Source organism: Nicotiana tabacum, chromosome 13 (genome assembly GCF_000715075.1).
Source record: "Nicotiana tabacum cultivar K326 chromosome 13, ASM71507v2, whole genome shotgun sequence".
Taxonomy (NCBI): domain Eukaryota; kingdom Viridiplantae; phylum Streptophyta; class Magnoliopsida; order Solanales; family Solanaceae; genus Nicotiana; species Nicotiana tabacum.
Window position 1 is genome coordinate 17,270,224 of NC_134092.1, and position 15,482 is coordinate 17,285,705.

Sequence of the window (15,482 nt, forward strand, 5' to 3'; positions counted from 1 at the left end):
CGAAACTCGCCGACGACCTCAACTAAAAACCTCACTGTTTCGTCTGGGTTTGGATGGTAGTTATAGTATTAAAAGGGCTGTTCTATGAAGGTTTAAATGTTATTTTTGGGTGGTGAAGTTGCTGATTTTTTTGAAAGAAAGACGAAGAAAGAATGACACAAGTAGAAATTCTCTTATCCTAAAAGAAGAAAATAAATTTCTCTCAATTCCCTCCTCCCTCTTTTTTCTTTCTCTCTCCCTTTTTTCATCACATTTCTCTTCTATTTCTTTTTCGGAATTTTCAGATTTTTATTTTTTATTTTTATTTATTAAAAAAAATCAGATACCCTTACTTTTATTTTTTAATTCCAACTTTATTTTACTTTTCATTTTTTAAATTTCCACATTCTTTTACTTTTATTTTTTTAATTTTTCACTTTCTTTTACTTTTTTTATTAAACAATTTCTACTTACTTTTACTTTTACTTTTAAATTTTATATTTCTACTTTTTCTATTTTTTAATTCCCATCGGAAATTTATTTTTTTTAAAAATAATTTTTATTTATTTTCGGTTTTTTAATTCATTTTATTTAAAAATAAAGAAAAAAATAAAAATAAAATTAATACTAATAGTAATAATTGACCTTTTAAATTATTATTAATTTTTACCCTATATAAAAAAATATAACAAACCTAAAAATATATATATTAAATTTCTGAAAATATTTACGTAGTAGACAGTGATAAAAATTATATTAAATTTCTGAAAATATTTACATAATAGAAGGTGATAAAAATTCAAATATAGTCAAAAATTAGGTGCTCACAAGTCAATACTACTAAAACAAGTAAATTGAAAACATAAATATAACATAATTTCAAAATTCAAAAAAAATAGTTTAACATATGTTAAATTCCAACATAATAAAAATAAGTTCCAATACAATTTAAGATCGGGAAACATAATAAGTTTTATAACCTCAATCAATAACAAAATTCTACTTTAATGACATCACTCATTATATGTCAAGTTTGTTAATGATTCATTATTTCTAATATTAGGTGTAGTTTAAAAAATTAGAATAATAACGCAGTTATGCTAAATGAAGAAAATAAATAAATAAATAAATAAATAATAAAATATATGAGCAATTACATGGAATCACAAGTAAAGGTAGAGAAATAAAAGATAGAATAATGTACAAAGAAAAATATATTTTAAAATTTAAAAAAAAAATTAAAAAGTAAAAATAAAATAAAAAGAGATTAACATAAGGGAAATAAAATGTTATAAAGAAAATAAATCAAAATAGAAAAAAAAGGAAAGAAATTAAAAAGTAACTTTGTCATTATTACTACCAATTCTTACTCCCCATAATTAGAGATTGCAATTACACATTTTCAATCACACCTAATTCAATGTTAATCAAGTAATTATTCTGTCAAACAAAATGTCAAACAGTGTAATTACATTCAAATTCAATTCTTACTGATTTTCCAAACAAGCTCTTAAAGTTTGTGACGGAGCGATAAGTCCTCTGTTAATCTAAGATTTTGAGTACAGGTCATGATATGGAATTGTCTTTAGCAGGAATCATTTATCCAAAAGTAAAATTTAATGAGCGTGAATCTCGATTAGTCAAGTCCCACAATGGATACATACGTGACAATGGGTGGGAAAAAAAGATACTCCCTCCACGTGAATATTTTTTGACCGAGAACGAAATTTAATTAAAAAATTAAGATTTTTGGAATTTATGGTCCTAGACAAGTTAAAAAAAGATACATAATATTTATATAATTATAAAAGTTTCTCATTAAGGATAGAATTATAATTTAAATTAAATTGTTATTAAAATTAAAAAGGGATCATTCTTTTTTGAGAACGAACCAACAACAAAATTGATTCACATAAATCTAAGAGGATAGTATAATTTTAGATCACTCCAGCCGAAAAATCTGCGTTAGCAAACATGTCACAGCAGTAAAGAGTCAAAGCGGAAATGTGACTTTTGAAATTCTGCCTTCTGAAATTATGAATTCAGTTATTAATATATATAGCCCAAAATTGAGAATGACATAAAATGTCACTGTTCATAAACTTACATTAATTTGTACAACCTGAATTTGGCACATTATGTTGCTACATGGAGATCGGAGAAGAGAGGAAGGATCCGGCAGGGTGGGCAGAGTTCGGAAAATCTATTATACTCAATTTTACTTTGTATTTCTGCAAAAGATTATGCACTAAGCTCCCTTTATACGCGAGATTCAAGAAAAGCCTGACCACAAGGGTGTATTGTACGCAACTTTACTTTATATTTATACAAGAGGTTATCGCCACGGTTCAAACCCGTAACTTTCCAGGTCATGAGTTATTGTAAGGCAACACCCGAAGAGACGGGAAGAGAGGAAAAAAGAGGTTAAGTTTATATGAAGTTCTAGTCTAGGAAATGAATTTACAGAATCTTGAATCAATTTACTGGATAAAAGGGACGCAGTAAATTGAAAGAAAAAAAAAACATGAACAAGGAGGAAAGATAGAAGAATTAAGTGGATAAACATACAGATGGAAATTAAGCTAATTTGAACTAGAATACTCAGACAAGAGTTCATCCAATAAATCAGTTCCCAAATCTTCAAATATGAATACAATATTATCTTCCTTATTTACTTGTTTCCTTTTCCCTTTCTTTCTTGAAACAGTAGTTCTCTTCTTGTGTTTCTCCTTTAAGGCTGCTGCTGGTGACAATCCATTTTTCAAGAAATTACATTCTGATTCTTGTAACATTTTCCTAACTCTTTCAACAGGGAAATTTAGACAAGTTGATGGACCTCTCATTGACAAAGCAACTTGGTCATAAGCCATTGCTGCTTCTTCTGCACTATTGAAAGTCCCAAGCCAAACCCTAATTCCATTTCTTGTTGAATCCCTAATTTCTGCTGCAAATTTTCCCCATGGCCTTGTTCTAACACCTATGTAGTGTTTTTCGGCCTTTTGGGGTCGTTTTGGACTGAAGTCATTTTGCTTTTCCTTCGAGGAAGTTTCACTCGAGGAAGTATCTTCGAGTGATGATAATTCAACTTCAACTTCCTCAGCTACAAAAATATTTGAAGCTTGTTTTTCGTCTTGAATCTTCAAATCCATTTCTTTTTTAAGAGCTTTATGCTATTCTTTGATCTCTTTCTTGTTGATATTTACAAGATGTATTAAAGAATATGAGTGGAGATACTATATATATGTGTCTCCATGATTACCAGCCTAAAAGGGAAGTGTGCATTTGCAAACTTAATTAAAGAAACATAATGTTATAATGGGAGAGGCAATTATTGGATTAAACAAGAGAGCAAGTTGGGGGAATATTATTTGACAAGTTGGGACGATGCAATGGCAAAAGTACAATTAGATTAGATTGAGGAGCTTTTGGGGGTATGTTGTCCACAAGCAAGACCATGAAAAAGATTTGCAATTGGTCCATTTTATTAAACGAAATAAAATATATTCGCAATGCACCTCTCCTTTTATAGTTCAACAGTTTAACCTCACAAAAAAATAAAATTGAAAATAATATATAGTGTATCTAGTTTGACAAGTGATTTTGACTTTTATGCTGGTATGAAAAAAACATATATATAACCGATAATTACACATGAAAGTCAAAATAGTATTGAAATGTTCGTGAAAAATAAAGTAATTCATTCATCTGAATGGCACTTCATAAGCACCGGAGGCGTAGGCACAAAATTTAATATTATGTTAAAGATTGGTATTTTTTAGGTAGAAAAGAAACAAGAAAGAGACTTTTCACCAAACTTTAGCAAAATAATACGTATTATTTATTACATGCTCCTACTCTTTTGTTATAACATCATTAATATATATATATATATATATATATATATATATATATATATAAAATGTTTGAAATTGTCTTATCATATTTTTCATATGGAGTTTGTACATCGATCAACATTATATGTTTGAAATTGTCTTATCATATTTTTCATATGGAGTTTGTACATCGATCAACATGTCTATCAAAAACCAGCTGTGGTGCCATTGCCATTACATGAAGTGACTCTTCATGTCCCCCATTTTCATTTTCCCCCTAATTATATTTATATTATTTAGAAATGTGAACAGTTAAACACTTAAATATTTTGCTTAAGCTCCAAATACTAACACTATGGTTCACTAGAAGATTCAATGCTGAAAAACAAATATGTATTGAAATTCATTAAAATTGCAAGAAATAGTAAATATAAACGTAAAGTTTTAAAAATATAATGAATTTGTTGCTAAATTGTGATGACCCAAAATGTCATCTTTAAATTTAATAAGTAATTATGTATTTTAAGACCTCGAAAGCACCATTTATCATTTCTCGACTTGCGTGCACAGTCCGTAAAATTTTCCGAAAAGTTTTCATGTGAAAAATAATTAAAATGTGAAATATAGCTTTAAAACTCAACTAAGTTGACTTTGGTCAACATTTTGAGCAAACAGACCCGGATCAATATTTTGACAATTTTGATAGGTCCGTATCGTGATTTGGGAATAGGGCGTATTCCCGAAATCGAATTCCGAGGTCTCTAACCCGAGATATAGAATTTTGATGAAAAATTAAAAGCTTGAAAGCTTAAGGAATTCTAAGAATTACTGATGTTGGATTTATTGACCTCGGGTCTGTATTTTGGTTCCGGAGCCCGGTATAGGTCCACTATAATATTTATGATGTGTTTGCCGAATTTGGTGAGAATCGGAGTTGATTTGACGTGATTTGGACGTCCGGTTGTAAAAATATAAGTTTTAAAGTTTACTTGAAAATTTCCTTTGATTTGGTGTCTGATTCGTAGTTCTAGGCGTTATTTTGGCGATTTGATCGCGCGAGCAAGTTCGTATGATGTTTTAGGACTTGTGTGCATGTTTGGTTTGGAGCCCCGAAGGCTCGGGTGAGTTTCGGATAGGCTACGGGATATTTTCAGACTTAGGAAATCTGGTTTTCTGCAGACTTCAGGCTTCTGGTATGTTCTTCTTCGCGTTCGCAAAGGTACTCTTGTGAACGCGAAGAGCAAATTGGGACTGGCACGTTTTGTGCTTCGCGTTCGCGACATAGCGACCGCGAAGGCTTGAGGTTCAAAGCTTCGCCTTCGCGATAGAAGCCCCGCGTTCGCGAAGGGAAAGAGACTGGCCAGGAAAATTAGCCTTCGCGTTCGCGAAGGCCAAGCAAGGCAAGCATCGCGTTCGCGAGGTAGCCCTCGCGTTCGCGAAGAGCAAAAATTGGACAACACAAATTGTGCTTCGCGTTCGCGAGAGTAACGTCGCGAACGCGAAGGTTAAAAATCTCACAAATAGAACTTAAGTTCTAGAAATGGGGTTTTGACCCATTTTCAATTCCTTCCCATTTTTGAGCTCGGGTAAGGCGATTTTTGGGCGATTTTTACGGGAAAACATTGGGGTAAGTATTCTTTATCATATATTGATTATATTTCATGATTTCATACTCATTTGTATCATGAATCTGTGAATTTATGGAAGAAACATCAGATTTTTATAAAATCTTCCAGAAACGAAAACGAAAATTTAAGATTTGAAGGTCCATTTAACATCGGAATTGGACAAATTTGGTATGGTTGAACTCGTATCGGAACGGGTGTTCGAATTTTGTGAGTTTTTTTGGATTTGAGATGTGGGTCCCTTTGCCAAATATTTTAATGAATTTCAAATTTTTTATCCGGAAAATTTGTAAATTCATATGGAATTAATTCCTATGATTCGTATTGAATGTATCGAATTGTTTGTGAATAGATTTGAAGCTTTCGGAGGCAAATTTAAAAGGAAAAGTTGTGGTTGAATAATTAATTAGAATTTGCAAAACGAGGTAAGTGTCGTGATTAACCTTGACTTAAGGGAATAGAACCCTTAAATTATTTATTATGTGAATTGCATGTGAACGACGTATAGACGAGGTGACGAGTGTCTATACGTCATTAAATTAATTGTTTGCCTGCATACTTGAAAAATTATAAATTATTTTTAATCATAAATTAATTATTATAATAATTATTTTTCTCTTATTCTTTGTCAAATATTAATTATTGAATTCCTGCATTAATTGTTACATGTTATTTGAATTATGTGCCTTAATTGTTATTTGACATTTAGCATATTAAATATTAAACTGTCTATTTGCTCCATGATTTCCATAATAATTTACTAATTGTCATTGTTTGCTTCATAATTAAATCATAATTATTGTATGCTTATTGTCTTATAATTTTATATTAATTGTTACATTTATTGGAAAAATTTCTTCTATAAGAATTTGTGAATGAATATGTTGGAGGAGCGGGTTGCACGCCGCAACAGGATTAATTATAATGAATATATTGGAGGATCGGGTTGCACGCCGCAACAGACTTATGAAAAGTCAATTTTGTGGATCGGGTTGCACGCCGTAACAGACTTATTAAAAGTCAATATTATGGATCGGGTTGCACACCGCAACAGACTTATTAAAAGTCAATATTGTAGATCGGGTTACACGCCGCAACAGACTTATTAAAATGTTAATATTGGAGGAACGGGTTGCACGCCATAACAGACTTATTAAAAGTCCATATTGGAGGATCTGGTTGCACGCCGCAAAAGATTTGATTAAAATGAATATATTGGAGGAGCGGTTTGCACGCCGCAACAGAATCGAATATGATTATATTGTGAGAGCGGGTTGCACGCTGCAACAGAATTGAATGTGAATATATTATGAGAGCAAGTTGCACGCTGCAACAGAATTGGTTGAAATAATAATGGATTATGACTGCTGAGTTGGCTTCAATTATTATAAATGAGTTACCTGATTTATTTCTATTATTTGTTGTTGTTATCAATATTGCGTACAGGTTAATGTAAGTGAACCGCCTTAGCCTCGTCACTACTTCGTCGAGGTTAGGCTCAGCACTTACCAGTACATGGGGTCGGTTGTACTGATACTACACTCTGCACTTCTTGTGCAGATTTTGGAGTTGGTCCCAACGGCGTACCATAGACTTGCTCGGATTTCAGCTATTCAGAGGAGACTTGAGGTATAACGGCATGGCGTCCGCAGTCCTGAAGTCCCAGTTTATTTTACTTTGGCTGTGTATTTATTTTCAGATAGCTTTATTTTATTTAGACCCTTATTTTTATTTATTCTAGAAGCTCGTGCACTTGTGACACTCTGGGATGGTATTTAGACACCATTGTTTTTATGGATTATTCACTATATTTCAAACTTGATTCTCCATTTGTTCTTGGATTATTAATAAATTTAAAAATTGGTTAATATTATTCTAACGTTGGCTTGCCTAGCAAGTGAAATGTTAGGCGCCATCACGGTCCGAAGGTGGGAATTTTGGGTCGTGACAGTTGGTATCAGAGCACTAGGTTACATAGGTCTCACGAGTCACGAGCAAGCTTAGTAGAGTCTGAAGGATCGGTACGGAGACGTCTGTACTTATCTCTCAGAGGCTATGAAGTTTAGGAACAATATCACTTATTTCTTATTCTCTCGTGCGATTTTATTCTATCAACGATTATTGAACCATTTTACTCTTATTCTCTCGCACATGGTGAGAACACGTAATACCTCTACCAATGTACAGGGACCAGAACCCCCGGTGGCAACTATGGCTAGGGGTAGAGATCGAGGGTGAGGTCGTGCTAGAGGCCGAGGCAGAGCTCAGCCCAGAGCTCGAGCAGCTGCACCTGTTGAAGAACCTCAGGTGGACCTTCAGGAGGAGGTTCTAATTCAGAATGTACCAGTTGGACCCGTTCAGGTCCCGGAAGGATTCATAGCCACTCCAGTACTTCAGGACGCTCTAGTCCATTTCTAAGTCTTATGGAGGGCGTGGCCCATAATGGTACATTTCCAGTGGCACCAGCCGTCTCACAAGCTGGGGGAGGAGCACAAACTCCCACTACTCCTGCTCCGGAGCAGATGGCTCCCTAGAATCAGGCTCCAGCAGCCCCGCCAGTTGGGGTAGTTCAGCCAGTTGTTGCGGCACAGACCGGTGATAGGCCCGCCATGTCTTTTGAGGACTTATTGAGACTGGATAAGTTCACTAAGCTCTTTCCAATTCACTTCAGTGGTACACCTTCTGAGGACCCACAGGATTATCTTGATCGCTGCCATGAGGTATTGCGGAACATGGGTATAGTTGAGACCAATGGGGTCGATTTTGCTATATTTCAGATGACGGGTTCCGCCAAGAGGTGGTGGAGAGATTATACATTGACCCGATCAGTCGGATCGCCTGCACTTACCTGCGAGCAGATCTCTCAGCTATTTCTGGAAAAGTTCCTCCCTATTACACTGAGAGAGGAATTTCGCAAACAATTTGACCATCTATAGTAGGGTAGTATGACTGTTACTCAGTATGAGTCCCATTTTGTGGATTTGGCCCGTCATGCTCTCCTTTTACTACCTACGGAGGGAGAGAGAGTGAGGAGGTTTATTGAGGGACTCACTTACCCTATCAGACTTTAGATGGCCAAGGAAACCGGAAGTGAGATTTCTTTTCAGGCAATTGTTAATGCCGCCAGGAGGATCGAGATGGTTCTTGCACAGGAGAGAGGGCAGAGGTCTGATAAGAGGCCTCGTCAGTTTGGTGGTTTCAGTAGTGCCTCGTCTGGAGGCAGGGGTAATTTTGGTAGGGGTTATCCTCCCAGACCATTTCATTCAGCACTTCATGCATCTCCTGGTACTTCAGGGAGTCACGGTCCTATTATGCCTTACTCTGGGAAACCAGCATTCAGTGCACATTCAGCTCCTATCAGTGCATCACCACTCCAGAGTTACTACACCGGTTATCCGGCCCATTTGGGTCAGCTTCAGCAGCCACGACATCAGGATGGGTGTTATGAGTGTGGGAACATTGGTCACATCAGGAGGTATTGCCCTAGATTGGCGAATAACAGATCTCGGCAGGATTCTCATGCTATCATACCGGTACCGATTGCTTCACCGCCTGCTCAACTAGCTAGAGGAAGGGGTCAGGCAGCTAGAGGTGGAGGTTAGGCCATTAGAGGTGGAGGTCAGACCATTAGAGGTGGAGGTCAGACCGTTAGAGGTGGAGGCCAGCCAGTTAGAGGCCGTCCCAGCGATGCAGTTCAGAGTGGTGGGGCCCATCCCCGATTTTATGCTTTTCCAGCTAGGCCTGAGGCCTAGTCATCTGATGTTGTGATCACAGATATTATTCCAGTTTGCCATAAAGCTGCTTCAGTTCTATTTGATCCAGGATCTACTTATTCCTATGTGTCCTCCTATTTTGCTTCATATTTGGTTGTGCCTTGTGATTCTCTGAGTGCTTCTGTGTGTGTATCTACACTGGTGGGAGACTCTGTTGTAGTAGATCATGTCTATCGTTCGTGTGTGGTTACTATTGGTAATCTTGAGACTAGTGTGGATAATCTACTTCTTGATTTGGTAGATTTTGATGTCATCTTGGGTATGGATTGGTTGTCTCTTTATCATGCTATATTAGATTGCCATGCTAAGACAGTGGCCCTAGCTATGCCGGGGTTACCTCGGTTAGAGTGGAAAGGAACTCCTGGCCATTCTGCCAGCAGGGTTATTTCTTATATGAAAGCTCGGCGTATGGTAGAGAAAGGGTGTCTAGCCTATTTGTCTTATATTCACGATCTCAGTGCGGATGTCCCTTCTATGGACTCAGTACCAGTTGTTCGTGAATTTTCAGAAGTATTTCCTACAAATCTGCCGGGGATGCCACCCGACAGAGATATTGACTTCTGTATTGATTTGGCTCCGGGCACTTAGCCCATTTCTATTACACCATACCGTATGGCCCCGCCAGAGTAGAAAAAATTGAAAGAGCAGTTACAAGACTTGCTTGATCAGGGATTCATTAGACCCAGTGTCTCGCCTTGGGGTGCACCAATATTATTTGTAAAGAAGAAAGATGGCTCTATGCGGATGTGTATAGATTATCGGCAGTTGAACAAGGCCACTATCAAAACCAAATACCCGCTACCAAGAATTGATGACTTATTTGATCAGCTTCAGGGTGCCAATGTATTTTCAAAGATTGATTTGAGATCTAGTTACCATCAGTTGAAGATTAGGGCATCTGATGTCCCTAAGACAGCTTTTCAGACTCAGTATGGGCATTACGAGTTCCTAGTGATGTCATTTGGGTTGACAAATGCTCTAGCAGCATTTATGAATTTGATGAATCGGGTGTTCAAGCTTTATTTGGATTCTTTTATGGTTATATTCATTGATGATATCTTGATTTACTACAGCAGTCGGGAGGAGCATGAGCAGCATCTTCGAAGTGTGCTTCAAACTTTAAAGAATAATCAGTTATATGCCAAGTTTTCAAAATGTGAGTTTTAGTTAGACTCAGTTGCCTTTTTGGGGCATGTTGTATCGGCAGAAGGCATAAAGGTGGATCCTAAGAAGATTGAGGTTGTTCAGAATTGGCCTAGACCTACTTCAGTCACAGAGATTAGAGTTTCCTGGGTTTAGCAGGTTATTATCGTCGGTTCGTGGAAGGGTTTTCATCTATAGCAAGCCCATTGACCAGATTGATACAGAAAGGTGTCCCGTTCAGATGGTCAGATGAGTGCGAGTTGAGCTTTCAGAAGCTCAACACCGCTTTGACTACGGCTCCAGTATTGGTATTACCCACAGGTTCAGGATCGTATACGGTATATTGTGACGCATCTCACATTGGGCTTGGTGCAGTATTAATGCAAGATGGCAAGGTAATTGTATATGTGTCACGACAGTTGAAAGTTCACGAGAAGAATTATCATGTTCATGACTTAGAATTGGCAGCCATTGTTCATGCGCTGAAGATTTGGAGGCATTACCTCTACGGTGTCTCGTGTGAGGTATTTACTGATCATCACAGCCTTCAGTATCTGTTCAAACAAAAAGATCTTAATTTGAGGCAAAGAAGATGATTGGAGTTATTGAAAGACTATGATATCACCATTTTGTATCACCCCAGAAAGGCCAATGTGGTAGCCGATGATTTGAGTAGAAAGGCTGTGAGTATGGGTAGTCTTGGGTATATTCCAGTTGGTGAGAGGCCATTAGCTGCAGATGTTCAGACTTTGGCTAATCAGTTCATGAGGTTAGATGTCTCAGAACAACGTCGGGTTCTAGTTTGTACAGTCGCTCGGTCTTCATTATATGAGCGCATCAAAGAGAGGCAATATGATGATCCTCACTTACTTGTCCTTAAGGACACGGTATGGCACGGTGATTCCAAACAGGTTGTTGTGGGGGAAGATGGGGTTCTGCGAATGCAGAGTCATATTTGTGTGCCTAATGTGGATGGACTTTGTGAATTAATTCTTGAAGAAGCACACAGTTCCAGGTATTCTATTCATCCAGGTACCGTTAAAATGTATCAAGATTTGTGGCAATATTATTGGTGGAGGAGAATGAAAAAGGATATAGTTGCATATGTAGCTCGGTGTCTGAATTGTCAGCAAGTTAAGTACGAGCATCAGAGACCTGGTGGTTTGCTTAAGAAGTTAGAAATTTCTGAGTGGATGTGGGAGCGTATCACTATGGATTTTGTTGTTGGGCTCCCACGGACTCAGAGAACATTTGACGCAGTTTGGGTCATTGTGGACAGGTTGACCAAGTCAGCACATTTCATTCCAGTAGCAGTTACCTATTCTTCGGAGAGGTTAGCTGAAATTTATATTCGTGAGATTGTCCGCCTTCACGGCGTGCCCGTGTCTATTATTTCAGATCGAGGTACAACCTCACATTTCTGGATGGCTGTACAGCATGAGTTAGGCACGCGGGTGGAGTTGAGTACAACATTTCATCCACAAATAGATGGACAGTCAGAGTGCACTATTCAGATATTGGAAGATATGCTCCGCGCTTGTGTTATAGACTTTGGAGGTTCTTGGGATCATTTCTTACCACTTGTGGAGTTTGCTTATAATAATAGCTACCAGTCGAGCATTCAGATGGCTCCATATGAGGCATTATACAGAAGGCGATGCCGATCGCCAGTTGGTTGGTTTGAATCGGGAGAGGCTCGGTTGTTGGGTACCGATTTGGTACATGATGCCTTGAATAAGGTCAAGATTATTCAGGATCGACTTCGCACATCTCAGTCTAGGAAAAAGAGTTATGCCGACCGTAAAGTTCGTGATATTGCATTCATGGTAGTAGAAAGAATATTGCTCCGGGTTTCACCTATGAAAGGTGTAATGAGGTTTGGAAAGAAGGGCAAGTTGAGCCCTAGGTATATCGGACCCTTTGAAATTCTTGAAAGGGTGGGTGAAGTAGCCTACAGGCTTGCATTACCACCTAGTTTATCAGCGGTTCATCCGGTGTTCCATGTGTCTATACTCCGGAAATATCATGGTGATCCGTCCCATATGTTAGATTTCAGCTCAGTCCATTTGGACAAAGATTTGACTTACAAGGAGGAGCCGGTGGTATTCTAGCCCGGCAGGTCCGACAGTTGAGGTCTAAGAGCTATCCTTCAGTTCGGGTGAAATGGAGAGGTCAGCCGATAGAGGCATCTACCTAGGAGTCCGAGTCGGACATGCGGAGTAAATATTCATACCTTTTCTCCAGCTCAGGTACTTTTTCTAACTCCGTTCGAGGACGAACGTTTGTTTTAGAGGTGGAGAATGTGATGACCCAAAATGTTATCTTTAAATTTAATAAGTAATTTTATGTTTTAAGACCTCAAAAATTACCATTTATCATTCCTCGACTTGCGTGCGCAATCCATAAAACCTTCCGAAAAGTTTTCATGTGAAAAATAATTAAAATGTGAAATAGAGCTTTAAAACTCAACTAAGTTGACTTAGGTTAACATTTTGAGTAAACGGACCCAGATCAGTATTTTGACAATTTCGGTAGGTCCGTATCGTGATTTAGAAATTGGGCATATTTCCGGAATCGAATTCCGAAGTCCCTAGCCCGAGATATGAAATTTTGATGAAAAGTTAAAAGCTTGAAAGCTTAAGGATTTTTAAGAATTACTGATGTTGGATTTATTAATATCGGGTCCGTATTTTGGTTCCGGAGCCCGGTATAGGTCCACTATAATATTTATGATGTGTCTGCCGAATTTGGTGAGAATCGGAGTTGATTTGACGTGATTCGGACGTCCGGTTGTAAAAATATAAGTTTTAAAGTTTTCTTGAAAACTTCCTTTGATTTGGTGTCTGATTCGTAGTTCTAGGCATTATTTTGGCGATTTGATCGCGCGAGCAAGTTCGTATAATATTTTAGCACTTGTGTGCATGTTTGTCTTGGAGCCCCGAGGGCTCGGGTGAGTTTCGGATAGGCTACGGGATATTTTCGGACTTAGGAAATCTGGTTTTCTGCAGACTTTAGGCTTCTGATATGTTCTTCTTCGCGTTCGCGAAGGTACTCTCGCGAACGCGAAGAGCAAATTGGGGCTGGCACGTTTTGTGCTTCGCGTTCGCGAAGGCTTGAGGTGCAAAGCTTCGCCTTCGCGATAGAAGGCTCACGTTCGCGAAGGGAAAGAGACTGGCCAGGAAAAATTAGCCTTTGCGTTCGCGAAGGTCATCTCGCGTTCGCAAAGGCCAAGCAAGGCAAGCATCGCGTTCGCGAGGTAGCCCTCGCATTCGCAAAGAGCAAAAATTGGACAACACAAATTGTGCTTCGCGTTCGCGAGATTAACGTCGTGAACACGAAGGGTAAAAATCCCAGAAACAGAACTTAAGTTCTCGAAATGAGGTTTCGACCCATTTTCAATTCCTTCGCATTTTTGAGCTCGGGTAAGGCGATTTTTGTGCGATTTTCACGAAAAACATTGGGATAAGTGTTCCTTATCCTATATTGATAATATTTCATAATTTCATACTTATTTATATCATGAATCCGTGAATTTATGGAAGAAAAGTCAGATTTTTATAAAATCTTCCAAAAACGAAAATTTAAGATTTGAAGGTCCATTTTACATCGGAATTGGACAAATTTGGTATGGTTGAACTCGTATCGGAACGGGTGTTCGGATTTCGCGAGTTTTTCTGATATTTGAGATATGGGTCCCATTACCGAATATTTTAATGAATTTCGAATTTTTTATCCGGAAAATTTATAAATTTATATGGAATTAATTCCTATGATTCGTATTGAATGTATCGAATTGTTTGTGAATAGATTTGAAGCTTTCAGAGGCAAATTTAAAAGGAAAAGTTGTGGTTGAATAATTGATTGGAATTTGCAAAGCGAGGTAAGTGTCGTGGTTAACCTTGACTTGAGGGAATAGAACCCTTAAATTATTTGTTATGTGAATTGCATGTGAACGACGTATAGGCGAGGTGACAAGTGTCTATACGTCGTCAAATTAATTGTTTGCCTGCTTACTTGAAAAATCATAAATTATTTTTAATCATAAATTAATTATTATAATAATTATTTCTCTCTTATTCTTTGTCAAATATTAATTCTTGAATTCTGCATTAATTGTTACATGTTATTTGAATTATGTGCCTTAATTGTTATTTGATATTTAGCATATTAAATATTAAACTGCCTATTTGCTCCATGATTTCCATAATAATTTAATATTTATCATTATTTGCTTCATAATTAAATCATAATTATTGTATGCTTGTTGTCTTATAATTTTATATTAATTATTACATTTATTGGAAAGATTTCTTCTATAAGAATTTGTGAATGAATATGTTGGAGGAGCGGGTTGCACACTGCAACAGGATTGATTATAATGAATATATTGGAGGATCGGGTTGCATGCCATAACAGATTTATTAAAAGTCAATATTGTGGATCGGTTTGCACGCCGCAACAGACTTATTAAAAGTCAATTTTGTGGATTGGGTTGCACGCCGCAACAAACTTATTAAAAAGTCAATATTGGAGGATCGGGTTGCACGCCGCAACAGACTTATTAAAAGTCCATATTGGAGGATCTGGTTGCACGCCGCAACAGATTTGATTACAATGAATATATTGGAGGAGCGGGTTGCACGCCGCAACAGAATCGAATATGATTATATTGTGAGAGCGGGTTGCATACTGCAACAGAATTTAATGTGAATATATTGTGAGAGCGGGTTGCACGCTGCAACAGAATTGGTTGAAATAATAATGGATTATGACTGCTGAGTTGACTTCAATTATTATAAATGAGTTACCTGATTTATTTATATTATTTGTTGTTGTTATTAATATTGCGTACAGATTAATGTAAGTGAACCGCCTTAGCCTCGTCACTACTTCGTCGAGGTTAGACTCAACACTTACCAGTACATGGGGTCGGTTGTACTGATACTATACTCTCCACTTCTTGTGCCGATTTTGGAGTTGGTCCCAAAGCGTACCATAGACTTGCTCAGATTTCAGCTATTCAAAGGAGACTTGAGGTATAACTGCATGACGTCCGCAGTCCTGAAGTCCCCGTTTATTTTACTTTGGCTGTGTATTTATTTCCAGATAATTTTATTTTATTCATACCC

General features: G+C 37.3%; 1 protein-coding gene across 1 annotated transcript; it reads right to left on the bottom strand.

The window, feature by feature from the left end:
* Positions 1-2,125: 2,125 nt before the first annotated feature.
* LOC107824805 (ethylene-responsive transcription factor 1B-like) lies at positions 2,126-3,309 on the bottom strand. The gene has a single exon (XM_016651612.2). The coding sequence runs from the start codon at positions 3,126-3,128 to the stop codon at positions 2,562-2,564; it is 567 nt and encodes a 188-aa protein (XP_016507098.1). The 5' UTR covers positions 3,129-3,309; the 3' UTR covers positions 2,126-2,561.
* Between the last annotated feature and the right edge of the window lie 12,173 nt (positions 3,310-15,482).